A 16,174-nucleotide genomic window follows, 5' to 3' on the forward strand; every position below is an offset into this window, starting at 1 on the left:
ATACAAATGCAACACAAAATATTCTAGCCAAAGAAATACATCACCATGGCTGGCACTGGGGGCAGAGTACTTGGTACTTGACTTTCGGATGATGTTCTCATGAATCTGGGTCCATTCACTCTCGTTGTTACATCTATAACAGAAGGACACATTTTATGGCTCATAAAAATTAGGATACAGAGCTAAACAGAGGAATCTCGAATGGCTGAGAAGCATTTAAAGAAATCTTCAGTGTCTTTAGTCTTCAAAGAACTGCAAATCAAAACAATCCTGAGATTCCATCTTACACCCATCACAATGGCTAAGATAAAAAATTCAAAGCTACAACACATGCTGGCAAGGATGTGGAGCAAGGGGAACAGTCCTTCAGTGCTGGTGAGAGTGCAAACGTGTACAACTACTCTGGAAATCATTATGGCTGTTTCTCAGAAAATTGCAAATAGTTCTACCTGAAGCTATACTGCTCCTGGCCATACACCTAAAAAATGTTCTACCATACTACAAGTACATGTGGTCCACTATGTCTACAGCAGCTTTATTCATAATAGCCAGAAGCTGCAAACAACTCAGATGTCCTTCAGTTGAAGAATGGATACAGAAGCTGTGGTTCATTTACACAGTGGAATATTATTTAGCTGTTAAAAACAAGGACAACATAAGTGTTGCAGGCAAATGGATAAAACTAGAATATATTTTGAGTGGGGTAACTCAGACTCCAAAGGATATGCATGGTATGTCCTCACTGATAAGTGGGTATTAGTCATAAAATACAGTTACCATGCTCCACTCCACAGACCCAAAGGAGCTAAACAAGAAGGCAGGCCCAGGCAAGGATGTTTGAATCTCACTTAGGAGAATAAAATAGTCATAGGAAGCAGATGGAGGAAGGGATCTATGTGGGAGAGGACAGGGGAATGGAATGGGAAGGTTACAGTATCAGAGTGGGGAAAGACAGGAGAGAGATCCAGAGAGTCAAGAGAATGAATGGAACTCTGCAGCTGGGGTGGGAGGCATTTTTAGGCCATGCCAGAGACCTGGGATGGAGGAAGATCCCAGGAAATCAATGCAGGTGACCTTAGCTGAAACTCAAAGCAGTGGGAATATGGAATCTGAAGAGGCCATCTGCTATAGCCAGGCAGGACACCTAGTGAAGGAATAAGGACACCAACCCACACACAAAACTTTTAATCCAAAATCTGTCCTGTCTACAAGAAATGCAGGGACAAAGACAGAGCACAGATTGAGGGAAAGGGCAACCAATAATTTGACCAACTTGAGACTCATCCCATGGGCAAACACCAATCTCTGACACTATTAATGATACTGTTACACATGCAAACAGGAGCCTAGGATAAATGTCCTTTGAGAGGTTCCACCCAGCAACTAACTAAACAGATGCAGAAAACCATAGCCAAACATTGTATACAGCTCAGGGGCTCTTATGAAGGAAAGGACTGAGGGCCCTGAGGGGATAGGAACTCCACAGGAAGACCAACAGAGTCAACTAACCTGGATCACTGGGGGTTCTCGAAGACTGAACCACCAAACAGCATACAAGCTGGACCTAGGCCCCCCACATGTTTGTAGCAGATGTGTATCTTGGTCTTCATGTGCGTCCCACAATAACTGGAGCAGGGGCTGTTCCTAAAGCTGTTGCCTGTCTGTGGAATAGATTCTCCTAACTAGGCTATCTTGTCTGGTCTCAGTGGAAGAGGACAGCCCTGCAGAGACTTGATGTGCAAGGGTATGGGGGATACCTGGGGGGGAGCACCCACTCAGAGAGGGGAAGGGGAAGGAGAAATGGGGGGAGCAACTATGTGAGGTGGGCTCCAGGGGGCAGCAAATGGTATGTAAATTGAATAAATAATTAATGAAAAAAAGAATTTAAATCATCTGGTCTGGTGGCCGAATATGTACCAGTAAGTTTGAAGAGAAAGGATTTCTTACTCTTATACAGAAACAAGTATATTTTATTTTACAATTAGATAAGGCTCTTTTATGGGTAAGTATAGAAAATTGACACTTTTGACACTTTGGGAAAGCATGAAAGCTAAAATGAACCCTTATATATGTATATAAGAATATGCATATTAATAGATAACATATATATACACATATATACTTTGAAACTTTAAAATGAATGTTTGCTAAATGCACACACATAAAGATTATATTATGTATACATACATATGTGTGTGTGTGTATATATATATATATATATATATATATATATATATATACACACATGTATGTATGTATGTGTGTGTGTATGTGTATATATATATCAGTTTTGGGAGTGTTAAGAATCAAATCCAAGGCCTTATGCTACTGAACACAGTTTTGCTCAGTGAGCTACATCACCAGGTATATTTTTTTAAGTGGGAAAATATGTTTATATCTAAAGTAAAATGAGTTCTTTGTAAAATGAGTTTTCTTTTCCAGATCCGCACGCACGCACACACACACACACACACACACACACACACACACACACACACACGGAGAGAGACACAGAAAGAGAGACAGAAGGGTAAAATTCCTGATAAGTAATGTTTCTCTCAACAAATACTACTTCTTAGAAACTACCATGACATTAGCTTTTATTTCTTTTTCTTTTTCTTTTTCTTTTTTTTTCTTCTTTTTTTTTTTTGGTTTTCTGAGACAGGGTTTCTCTGTATAGCTCTGGCTGTCCTGGAACTCACTCTGTACACTGGGCTGGCCTCGAACTCAGAAATCCGCCTGCCTCTGCCTCCCGAGTGCTGGGACTAAAGGCGTGCGCCACCATGCCCGGCTTATTTCTTTCTTTCTTTTTCTTTTTCTTTTTTTTTTTTTTTGGTTTTGGGTATTTTTATTTCTTCAATTTTTTATTATCAGGAGTGACTGAAATAAAAAATATAATTGAGTCCCATCATTATTGTCATTATGGAAATGGCTTTAAGAGAAAACTGGTCAGATGGATATTATTGCTTCCCACTTTTCAACTGGTAAATAGTTGCCACTGATAAAACAGACAAGCCCAGAGAATCTGTCCAGAATGTTCAAGATATGGTATATTATACAACATGCCTGCTCTCGGGGAGAACACCTAAGACATAATTATGTGTACTTCTTGATCTCATCGTACAAGACAAGCACAAAGGCGCCACCCATGCCTCTGAGAACGCCACCCATGCCTCTGAGAACGTTGGACCATGCGCCTTTGAAAAAAGCCTTGCTCCCTTCATCACGTGCGATCTTCCGCCAGCAGTCAAGCGTGCCTGTGTACATGATATCAGTTCCTTTGCGTCCAGACTGCATCATCATACGACGACGAACCGTGTCAAAAGGATAGGAAGTCAGGCCAGCGACAGCAGTGACAGACTGTGCAATCATCCAGCTGATGAAGATGTGAGTATTCTTGGGATCTGGGAGCATTCCCTTTGCATAGATACCAAAGTAGGCAGCTCGGTAAATGATAATGCCCTGTACTGACACATTAAAGCCTTGGTACAGGCCCTTAATCCCATCAGATTTGTAGATCTTAACCAGGCAGTCACCAAGGCCTTTGAATTCCCTTTCAGCTCCAGCTTTGCCCACATCAGCTGCTAGACGGGTACGGGCAAAATCAAGAGGGTACACAAAGCACAAGGATGTAGCCCCAGCGGCACCACCTGATGCCAGGTTCCCTGCAAAGTAGCGCCAGAACTGGGTCCTCTTGTCGACACCACCCAGAAAGATCTGCTTGTATTTATCTTTGAAGGCAAAGTTGAGAGCCTGGGTGGGGAAGTATCTGATGACATTGGCCAGGTTCCCACGCCAGAAGGACAGGACTCCCTGTTCCTTGGGGATACGAACCACGCAGTCTATGATGCCCTTGTATTGCTTATCTGCCGTGATTTGCTTGCTGGCATGCTGCACCTGCAGCAGCAGCTTGACCCTCTCGATGGGTGCTACCGCCGTCTTGGAGATGGCTGCGGCCACTCCACCGGCCAAGAAGTCCTTGGCGAAGGACACAGCTGCATCTGTCATGTTGAAAGCAAAAAAAAGAAGAGGCAGGCGAGTGCGGGACAGGACTGGGTTGACAACCGGCTTTGACTCCCGGGTTCTGGGGGGCCCGGCTTATTTCTTTACCATATGAATCATTAATGTGGTGTATTTAACAGTTGACATGACAATTTTCGTAAGTGTTCAATGAATGAACATTCAAACTTGACTAAAACATGAGCTGCATTTCTGGCCTAAACAGTTTGTCTGTTCAGTGTCACACCCTTGTGGCACTTTATTAGCTGGGCCAAATGTGACTGCTTCCTGAATGTAAACAAACAAACAAACAAACAAAACCAACCAATAACAACCTAATGGATATCACTTTATAGTGTATATATAAGCTTTGAATACCTCCATTTAAGAAAAAAGGAACCAATGCTGTTTTAATGGGTAATATGGAACTTCAGAGCGTACGTACTGATCAATACAGGTTAGTGGAGCCTCCCCTGAGCAAGTCAAGTCAGCAGCAGCAGGTCCAAGAAACTCAATAAAATTATTAACAGAAAAGCAAAACAATGTCATGCTTTACTTTTAATAAAATGAGAGTTTAAAGATTGTTTTTAATTACATATTTTCCTCAATTACATTTCCAATGCTATCCCAAAAGTCCCCCAACCCCCCCCCCCCCACTTCCCTACCCACCCATTCCCATTCTTTTGGCCCTGGCATTCCCCTGGATTGGGGCATATAAAGTTTGCAAGTCCAATTGGCCTCTCTTTCCAGTGATGGCCGACTAGGCCATCTTTCGATACATATGCAGCTAGAGACAAGAGCTCCGGGGTACTGGTTAGTTCATCATGTTGTTCCCCCTATAGGGTTGCAGATCCCTTTAACTCCTTGGGTACTTTCTCTAGCTTCTCTATTGGGAGCCCTGTGATCCATCCAATAGCTGACTGTGAGCATCCACTTCTGTGTTTGCTAGGCCCCGGCATAGTCTCACAAGAGACAGCTATATCTGGGTCCTTTCAGCAAAATCTTGCTAGTGTATGCAATGGTGTCAGCGTTTGGAAGCTGATTATGGGATGGACCCTGGATATGGCAGTCTCTACATGGTCCATCCTTTCATCACAGCTCCAAACTTTGTTTCTGTAACTCATTCCATGGGTGTTTTGTTCCCATTTCTAAGAAGGGGCATAGTGTCCACACTTTGGTCTTCATTCTTCTTGAGTTTCATGCGTTTAGCAAATTGTATCTTATGTCTTGGGTATCCTAAGTTTTGGGCTAATATCCACTTATCAGTGAATACATATTGTGTGAGTTCCTTTGTGATTGTGTTACCTCACTCAGGATGATGCCCTCCAGGTCCATCCATTTGGCTAGGAATTTCATAAATTCATTCTTTTTAATAGCTGAGTAGTACTCCATTGTGTAAATGTACCATATTTTCTGTATCCATTCCTCTGTTGAGGGGCATCTGGGTTCTTTCCAACTTCTGGCTATTATAAATAAGGCTGCTGTGAACATAGTGGAGCATGTGTCCTTCTCACCGGTTGGGACATCTTCTGGATATATGCCCAGGAGAGGTATTGCTGGATCCTCCGGTAGTACTATGTCCAATTTTCTGAGGAACCGCCAGACTGATTTCCAGAGTGGTTGTACAAGCTTGCAATCCCACCAACAATGGAGGAGTTTTCCTCTTTCTCCACATCCTCGCCAGCATCTGCTGTCACCTGAATTTTTGATCTTAGCCATTCTGACTGGTGTGAGGTGGAATCTCAGGGTTGTTTTGATTTGCATTTCCCTGATGATTAAGGATGTTGAACATTTTTTCAGGTGCTTCTCTGCCATTCGGTATTCCTCAGGTGAGAATTCTTTGTTCAGTTCTTAGCCCCATTTTTTAATGGGGTTATTTGATTTTCTGGAGTCCACCTTCTTGAGTTCATTATATATATTGGATATTAGTCCCTTATCTGATTGAGGATAGGTAAAGATCCTTTCCCAATCTGTTCGTGGTCTTTTTGTCTTATTGATGGTGTCTTTTGCCTTGCAGAAGCTTTGCAGTTTCATGAGGTCCCACTTGTCAATTCTCGATCTTACAGCACAAGCCATTGCTGTTCTATTCAAGAATTTTTCCCCTGTGCCCATATCTTCAAGGCTTTTCCCCACTTTCTCCTCTATAAGTTTCAGTGTCTCTGGTTTTATGTGAAGTTCCTTGATCCACTTAGATTTGACCTTAGTACAAGGAGATAGGAATGGATCGATTCGCATTCTTCTACATGATAACAACCAGTTGTGCCAGCACCATTTGTTGAAAATGCTGTCTTTCTTCCACTGGATGGTTTTAGCTTCCTTGTCGAAGATCAAGTTACCATAGGTGTGTGGGTTCATTTCTGGGTCTTCAATTCTATTCCATTGGTCTACTTGTCTGTCACTATACCAGTACCACGCAGTTTTTATCACAATTGCTCTGTATACAGCTTTAGGTCAGGCATGGTGATTCCACCAGAGGTTCTTTTATCCTTGAGAAGAGTTTTTGCTCTCCTAGGTTTTTTGTTATTCCAGATGAATTTGCAGATTGCACTTTCTAATTCGTTGAAGAATTGAGTTGGAATTTTGATGGGGATTGCATTGAATCTGTAGATTGCTTTTGGCAAGATAGCCATTTTTACAATGTTGATCCTGCCAATCCATGAGCATGGGAGATCTTTCCATCTTCTGAGATCTTCTATAATTTCTTTCTTCAGAGACTTGAAGTTTTTATTTATTTTTTTCTTTTTTTTAAATTTTTAATATTTTTATTACATATTTTCCTCAATTACATTTCCAATGCTATCCCAAAAGTCCCCCATAGCGCCCCCCACTTCCCTACCCACCCATTCCCATTCTTTTGGCCCTGGCATTCCCCTATATTGGGGCATATAAAGTTTGCAAGTCCAATGGGCCTCTCTTTCCATTGATGGCCGACTAGGCCATCTTTCGATACATATGCAGCTAGAGACAAGAGCTCCGGGGTTCTGGTTAGTACATCATGTTGTTCCAAAAATAGGGTTGCAGATCCCTTTAGTTCCTTGGGTACTTTCTCTAGCTTCTCCATTGGGAGCCCTGTGATACATCCAATAGCTGATTGTGAACATCCACTCCTGTGTTTGCTAGGCCCCAGCATCGTCTCACAAGAGACAGCTATATTTGGGTCCTTTCAGCAAAATCTTGCTAGTGTATGATTATGGGATGGATCCCTGGATACAGCAGTCTCTAAATGGTCCATCCTTTCATCACAGCTACGAACTTTGTCTCTGTAACTCCTTCCCTGGGTGTTTTTTTTTTTTTTTAATTTTTAATATTTTTATTACATATTTTCCTCAATTACATTTCTAATGCTATCCCAAAAGTCCCCCATAGCGCCCCCCACTTCCCTACCCACCCATTCCCATTCTTTTGGCCCTGGCATTCCCCTATATTGGGGCATATAAAGTTTGCAAGTCCAATGGGCCTCTCTTTCCATTGATGGCTGACTAGGCCATCTTTCGATACATATGCAGCTAGAGACAAGAGATCCGGGGTTCTAGTTAGTACATCATGTTGTTCCAACAATAGGGTTGCAGATCTCTTTAGCTCCTTGGGTACTTACTCTAGCTTCTCCATTGGGAGCCCTGTGATACATCCAATAGCTGACTGTGAACATCCACTCCTGTGTTTGCTAGGCCCCAGCATCATCTCACAAGAGACAGCTATATTTGGGTCCTTTCAGCAAAATCTTGCTAGTGTATGCAATGGTGTCAGCGTTTAGAAGTTGATTATGGGATGGATCCCTGGGTACGGCAGTCTCTAAATGGTCCATCCTTTCATCACCGCTACGAACTTTGTCTCTGTAACTCCTTCCCTGGGTGTTTTGTTCCCAATTCTAAGAAGGGGCACAGTGTCCACACTTTGGTCTTCATTCTTCTTGAGTTTCATGCGTTTAGCAAATTGTATCTTATATCTTGGGTATCCTAAGTTTTGGGCTAATATCCACTTATCAGTGAATACATATTGTGTGAGTTCTTTTGTGATTGTGTTACCTCACTCAAGATGATGCCCTCCAGGTCCATCCATTTGGCTAGGAATTTCATAAATTCATTCTTTTTAATAGCTGGGTAGTACTCCATTGTGTAAATGTACCATAATTTCTGTATCCATTCCTCTGTTGAGGGACATCTGGGTTCTTTCCAGCTTCTGGCTATTATAAATAGGGCTGCTATGAACATAGTGGACCATGTGTCCTTTTTACCGGTTGGGACATCTTCTGGATATATGCCCAGGAGAGGTATTGCTGGATCCTCCGGTAGTACTATGTCCAATTTTCTGAGGAACCGCCAGACTGATTTCCAGAGTGGTTGTACAAGCTTGCAATCCCACCAACAATGGAGGAGTTTTCCTCTTTCTCCACATCCTCGCCAGCATCTGCTGTCACCTGAATTTTTGATCTTAGCCATTCTGACTGGTGTGAGGTGGAATCTCAGGGTTATTTTGATTTGCATTTCCCTGATGATTAAGGATGTTGAACATTTTTTCAGGTGCTTCTCTGCCATTCGGTATTCCTCAGGTGAGAATTCTTTGTTCAGTTCTGAGCCCCATTTTTTAATGGGGTTATTTGACTTTCTGGAGTCCACCTTCTTGAGTTCTTTATATATATTGGATATTAGTCCCTTATCTGATTTAGGATAGGTGAAGATCCTTTCCCAATGTGTTGGTGGTTTTTTTGTCTTATTGATGGTGTCTTTAGCCTTACAGAAGCTTTGCAGTTTCATGAGGTCCCACTTGTCAATTCTCGATCTTACAGCACAAGCCATTACTGTTCTATTCAGGAATTTTTCCCCTGTGCCCATATCTTCAAGGCTTTTCCCCACTTTCTCCTCTATAAGTTTCAGTGTTTCTGGTTTTATGTGAAGTTCCTTGATCCACTTAGACTTGACCTTAGTACAAGGAGATAGGAATGGATCGATTCGCATTCTTCTACATGTTAATAACCAGTTGTGCCAGCACCATTTGTTGAAAATGCTGTCTTTCTTCCACTGGATGTTTTTAGCTCCCTTGTTGAAGATCAAGTGACCGTAGGTGTGTGGGTTCATTTCTGGGTCTTCAATTCTATTCCATTGGTCTATTTGTCTGTCACTATACCAGTACCATGCAGTTTTTATCACAATTGCTCTGTAGTAGAGCTTTAGGTCAGGCATGGTGATTCCACCAGAGGTTCTTTTATCCTTGAGAAGAGTTTTTGCTATCCTAGGTTTTTTGTTATTCCAGATGAATTTGCAGATTGCACTTTCTAATTCGTTGAAGAATTGAGTTGGAATTTTGATGGGGATTGCATTGAATCTGTAGATTGCTTTTGGCAAGATAGCCATTTTTACAATGTTGATCCTGCCAATCCATGAGCATGGGAGATCTTTCCATCTTCTGAGATCTTCTATAATTTCTTTCTTCAGAGACTTGAAGTTTTTATTATACAGATCTTTCACTTCCTTAGTTAGAGTCACGCCAAGATATTTTATATTATTTGTGACTATTGAGAAGGGTGTTGTTTCCCTAATTTCTTTCTCAGCCTGTTTATTCTTTTGTAGAGAAAGGCCATTGATTTGTTTGAGTTAATTTTATATCCAGCTACTTCACCGAAGCTGTTTATCAGATTTAGGAGTTCTCTGGTGGAATTTTTAGGGTCACTTATATATACTATCATATCATCTGCAAAAAGTGATATTTTGACTTCATCTTTTCCAATTTGTATCCCTTTGATCTCCTTTTGGTGTCGAATTGCTCTGGCTAGGACTTCAAGTACAATGTTGAATAGGTATGGAGAAAGTGGACAGCCTTATCTAGTCCCTGATTTTAGAGGGATTGCTTCAAGCTTCTCACCATTTACTTTGATGTTGGCTACTGGTTTGCTGTAGATTGCTTTTATCATGTTTAGGTATGGGCCTTGAATTCCTGATCTTTCCAAGTCTTTTATCATGAATGGGTGTTGGATCTTGTCAAATGCTTTTTCAGCATCTAACGAGATGACCATGTGGTTTTTGTCTTTGAGTTTGTTTATATACTGGATTACGTTGATGGATTTCCGTATATTGAACCATCCCTGCATCCCTGGGATGAAACCTACTTGGTCAGGATGGATGATTGTTTTGATGTGTTCTTGGATTCGGTTAGCAAGAACTTTATTGAGGATTTTTGCATCAATATTCATAAGGAATATTGGTCTGAAGTTTTCTATCTTTGTTGGGTCTTTTTGTGGTTTAGGTATCAGAGTAATTGTGGCTTCATAGAATGAGTTGGATAGAGTACCTTCTGTTTCTATTTTGTGGAATAGTTTGTGAAGAACTGGGATTAGATCTTCTTTGAAGGTCTGATAGAACTCTGCACTAAACCCATCTGGTCCTGGGATTTTTTTGGTTGGGAGACTATTAATGACTGCTTCTATTTCTTTGGGGGATATAGGGCTGTTTAGATCATTAACCTGATCTTGATTCAACTTTGGTACCTGGTATCTGTCTAGAAACTTCTCCATTTCATCCAGTTTCTCCAGTTTTGTTGAGTATAGCCTTTTGTAGAAGGATCTGATGGTGTTTTGGATTTCTTCAGGATCTGTTGTTATGTCTTCTTTTTCATTTCTGATTTTGTTAATTAGAATGCTTTCCCTGTGCCCTCTAGTGAGTCTGGCTAAGGGTTTTTCTATCTTGTTGATTTTCTCAAAGAACCAGCTCCTTGATTGGTTGATTCTTTGAATAGTTCTTCTTGTTTCCACTTGGTTGATTTCGCCCCTGAGTTTGATTATTTCCTGCCGTCTACTCCTCTTGGGTGAATTTGCTTCCTTTTGTTCTAGTGCTTTTAGGTGTGTTGTCAAGCTGCTAATGTGTGCTCTCTCTAGTTTCTTTTTGGAGAATTTTTTTAAGTCCCACTCCCGCCTCTTCCCTCCCTGTAGTTTCCTAGTAATCACATAATCTTCTCAAGAATAAAAACATCCAGGCTTCAGTTATTTAGAAAAGTGAGACACCAAGTGTGCAATCCATCTGCCAGTTTGAACAATTAGTATCTCTGTTCTGTGTGGCTTTTTTCCTCGACACTTTTTATTCTCCTGGAGTAAGCATTTGCTGTTACTCAGCTGTCATTACCCTAGGCGTGGAGGGGAGGAAGCCTTTCTAAGATTAGGCAATGTAAATCCCATTTCATCCAGAAGAGAAAATGAAAAGCTTTGGAGAACAGTGGCTCAAGAGCTCTGTGATCTCAGGACAGAAAGCTTTACAGCTATGGCTGGATTCCTGAACATTTGAGAACTCAAAGTTCCTTCTGAGGGACACAAGAGACTAGAGGAAGAGCATAATTCTGTTATATCCTGATGCTTAGTGACTCTATAAAGGGCAATTCTAAGAGAACAATCACAAATCCTTCAACCTAAAGAGGATTCCAAGAAAATATAATGATATTTGGGTCATCTCTTGAAATTTTCATTGAACTCTCTAGAATTCTACCCTAAGCCCTTGTTTACAGTCCTACCAAGTGCACGACGCAGGATCCGTGAACAAAGATAACACACAGGATCCTAGTATTGCTTACTGATCACTCACAAGCGCCCATTTCCAGAAAAACGTCAATATAAGCATTATAGCAACATTCCATCTAGAAGTACGGGGCATCACAGGTTTCTGAATGTCAGAGATAGTTTAGAGGCCACTCACACGAAGGAGGCAAATAACTAAATTCATTTTGCTAACGAGTCAGTAGTTTTTGGACTTCTTAGTCAACACTAAGCTTCATATGCTCGCAACTGTTTTGATGAATGAGTCAACAGAGTTCTGAGGGAGACGTAGGCTTACAGAATTCCTTCTAAACAAAGAAGAAAGGAGAGTGCTTTAAAATAATCGCTTATGATTTATAATTCTGCTGGTAACAAACACTGAGAGGTGCTGGCAGCAGTGCCTTCCCCTCTGACTTGTACACTGCCTCATCTTGTTCATGCAGTCAAGACATTACAAGTGTCCAGCTTACGAGGGCTCCAAAACACCTGCCTTGATAACTTTTTCTTTTCTTGACATCTTTCTAGGTTTATAAAATTAGCAGGTACTCTTTACACTTGATCACTTCATGACTTTCTATCTTATCTTCCTATTCTTCTAGCAGACTCCCTCAGTTATGACCAATGTTGTCATTACTCATATATCTAGACAAAAATACTCTGTAATTTTAAATTACAAAAACCCTATTCTGGGCTAACAAACACATCATTTATATGCCCACACTTATTCACAAGTCATTAGTTTGGATTATTCATTAGTATAGAAAGAAAGTGAGTTATCAAGGTCAAGGAATTGCACTGGCTTCTTCACCTTCTATAGTTTTCCTTTCTTTCACATTTCTATTTTTTTTTTTTTTTTTTTTGGTTTTTTTTCGAGGCAGGGTTTTTCTTGTGTATTCCTGGCTGTCCTGGAACTCACTCTGTAGACTAGGCTGGCCTCGAACTCAGAAATCCGCCTGTCTCTACCTCCCAAATGCTGGGATTAAAGGCGTGCGCCACCACGCACATTTCTAACAAGCAAAAAAATATTTCTGTAACATTTTATCTACTTTAAATAAAATATAAGCCCTTTTCTTAACTAGAAACCGATTCTGTCTTCAGTGTAATATACTTAAATAAGCAATATTGTTTTAGCTTTAAAATACTTAGCATAATTAATAAACTTCATTATCTTAGACTACCATAATTCCTGCTTTACAAAATACTGTTGGCCATGTTTGTTGGTGCACTGCTATAACCCAGCGCTGATGAGACTTACATGGTAAGGAGAAACTTTATTGTCTTAGAACAAGAAAAGCACAGCCTCAAACCGGACAGAAGAGACTCTGAGCACACGTCTTGTCTGTACAAAGTCCATCATTTGCTACTTACAGACTCCTTATTAAAGGCCTCTTATAGTTATGAAAGTGGCCCCTGCTTATCACTACATAGAGGCCATTATGCTAGGTAGACTCTTTCTATTTAAGTATCTACTGTCTTTATTTTGTAACAGCCTTACACCTATGAAAGAATTATAAAATATTACAAAAGGTTCACATACATCCCCATACTGTTTATCCAATTATCAACATTTTATGTTATTATAGTACATTTGTCAAAATAACGAAGCAACATTTAAACCTTACAGTTAGATCTGATTATTACCTAAGTCCATACTTTCTTCTCTATTCCAAGTTTCCATCTATGACGTCATGATCCATGACCCATGGCATCATGTCTCCTTAGATTCCTCAACTATGACCACCCTCAAACTTCTCTTTAAAATAACCTTGTCAGTCTTGAGGAGTAACTGTCAGTTATTTTATAAAGCTATAACTGGTATTTGTGCAGGCTTTACCTCACGGGGGAAGAAGACCACTAACAGTAATGTAATGACTAAGTGATATTTTATTAAATTATGTCAAAGGAACATACTATTAACACAATGGTCCCTTTTTAAAATGTTTTATTCTTATACATCACTTTGAACCACAGTTTACACTCCCTCCTTCACTCCCCCTCCCTTTTCTCCTCTCCCCATCCAGTACTCCTTCAATTCTTTTCAGAAAAGGGCAGGCCTCCCATGGAATCCCAAACTTGGCAAAGCAAGTTGCAGTGAGACTAGTCACCCCCTCCATATTAAGGCTAGATGAGGTAACCCAGGAATGGGAAATGGTCCAAAAATAGGCTAAAGTATCAGTGATAGCCACAACTCTGACTGTTAGAGGAGTCCCAGAAGAACACCAAGCTATACACCCAGGACCTAAGTCAGACCCATGCAGGCGCCTTGATTATCAGATAATTGTTTTTGTTTAAATTATGTGTGTGTATGTGTGTGTGTGTGTGTGTGGGGGTATATGCACATGAGTGTGTGTGACCCATAGAGACTAGAGGTATAAAAACTGACTGAGGAGCTGCAGTCAGAAGTAGTGGTCATATAACCTGAGTACTGGGAACTGAATTCTGGTTCTCTATGAGTATTCCATGTTCTTAAGCAATGAGCCATCTCTCCACTTCAGCCTTGCCAATTTGAATGCTAACTCTGCTCATGTGGCCGAAGCCTCTCTCTCTGTCTCATTCATATCCTTTCTCTCCCTCTCCCTCTCCCTCTCTCTCTCTCTCTCTGTTTTAAATATATTATTTTACTCTCCATCCCTGGCCCTCATCTTCCACATTGTACCATTTGGAAAGAGATTTCATGCATATCTCCTCTTAAAAGAACAGTGGATTGTGCATCTTGGGTCTAACATCTACATGTACTATCTGAGATCCTTCTAGACAGACTTGTTTATTCTCTGCAAGTTACTTACTCAGTAATGTTTTATAATAATAATAATTTAGAGATAAGTTAAATAGCTTGAAGTACAATTCAGTATTGGTTTAATTATATCTTTGGTCACTGAGAGTTCACTCAGTCGGCTCTTCCTATGCTCCTCTAACCCTTTATGCAACTCCTTGAACATTAAAAAATATTTATGAGCATTTACTTCCTTTGTTTCAGAATCATTTTGTATATGTGCTACTCTAATCCTTGGCTCATCTACTCTTCCAATGATCCCTGGTTCCTTTAACTGAAGTATAGTGTTCAAATACAAGAATTATGTTCTGAATGGGATCTTGTAACTGGAATATTGTTGCTTCTGGACCTCTTCAACTGACAGAACAAGAAAATATGTGTGTATAAAAATTCATACTCTCTATATGTATTCATAATATATAAAATATATATATATATATACAGAGATATTTATAAATAAGTCTATACGTAGCCACCTGCCTATGTATTAAGATAGACAAGTTCATATTAACATCTCCAACTTCATTTCCATAACTCCACGAAGAAGTCTAGTCTATACTTCTTTTGTTGTTATGACTTTTTTTTTTTAAGAGACAGGGTCTCACAGTAGCCTAGGGTGATTGACATACAGCTCAAGATTATCCTTCCTCATTCTGTTGAGGAATTAGAAGCATGTACCACCACATCTAGCTCATTGAGTTTTGAAAAAGAAAATGATTTTAAAATAAAAAGGAAGAGAAAAAGCACCAAAGATATACTGAGCATTATAAGCCTCAGAATATATGAGAACAGACATAACGAGTAAGTACCCAGCAAAAGAAAAAAGGCATTGAAAATGAAACAACAATCTAGGCAGAAGAAAGAACAAAGAACTCAGGACAGACTGACATACTGTGCAAGTCTCTAGAGGAAGGTGAAATGGAAATTAGCAGATTAAAAAAAACCTATTCCTATATAGAGAGCAATGATGGCTTTCAATGAGGGCTGAACTTGCTGGGGGACTTGTGTAATAAATGGAGACCCATTTCATTGCTATGATTTAGGATCAAAGGCTGACTTGATGAGGATGTATTACAAGGCAAGCGACTAGTAATAAATATGCTCACTGTGTATTTGAGGATGAGGATATGAGTGACATTAAATACGGGGTTAGGATAAAAAGAAGCTATGCAAATCATTTTATTTAGATGGATATAGCTTCATCAGTATATTTTATCCAATCACTAGGATATTTTGTAGAAAAAAATTTAAATGTGAGAATTTATTAAATAATCAAATGATTCATGATTATAATGAAACATGATTATGTTATACCCAATCAAATTATTATGTAGATTCTGATTACTGATGTCAATAGTTTGTCTTCACTTATAAGATGCATGAAAGATGTCATCATCTGTGTACTGCTGTGGTAGCCCATTTTCTTCAAAACAGGGACAACAAGCATAGACAACTGAGTAGTATGTCCAGGGATTAAATTAGAGGGACAGACAACTTTTATTTTCCACATAGGTTCTCCAAGCATTCAGAATCACAGGGCAGAGTAGGTTCAACAAAGTTCAAAACACTCTTCTCACTCACTGAAGCATATTTCGTTATTTGATCCTTCTCTACTATTTTATTATCCTCTTCATTTCTGAGTTGCTGATAAATATCCACTCATATTTTCCTGGGTAGGTAGCCTCCAAACATCTTTTAACTATTTTAAGGGCTGTTAAGACCTATGAGTTTGCATTTTGAAGATTGCCTGTGAAAGGTCAATAACTGCTGTGTTCATTTCCAAAATGAAGGCAACAGCACAGTGGTATTATCACCATGCCCATCCTTTCAGATAAGGAGAATAAGGTCAGGCAGGAGTCCAAACATAGGTCTGGCTGGTCCCAAAG

At 40.0% G+C, this 16,174-nt stretch overlaps 1 protein-coding gene and 1 pseudogene across 3 annotated transcripts in view; both read right to left on the minus strand.

The window, feature by feature from the left end:
* Dock3 (dedicator of cytokinesis 3) overlaps positions 1–16,174 on the minus strand; it is a 296,390-nt gene that overhangs the window by 107,311 nt on the left and 172,905 nt on the right. For all 3 annotated transcript variants that reach the window (XM_021171370.3, XM_085827985.1, XM_085827986.1), the window contains exon 13: positions 45–133. In XM_021171370.3, the coding sequence (XP_021027029.1) occupies positions 45–133 (89 nt within the window). The remainder of the gene's footprint in view (positions 1–44; positions 134–16,174) is intronic.
* Positions 2,823–4,075, minus strand: LOC147002145 (ADP/ATP translocase 2 pseudogene; annotated as a pseudogene).

The sequence above is a fragment of the Mus caroli genome, unplaced genomic scaffold (assembly GCF_978045245.1).
Source record: "Mus caroli unplaced genomic scaffold, Mus_caroli_1 scaffold_11, whole genome shotgun sequence".
Taxonomy (NCBI): Eukaryota; Metazoa; Chordata; class Mammalia; order Rodentia; family Muridae; genus Mus; species Mus caroli.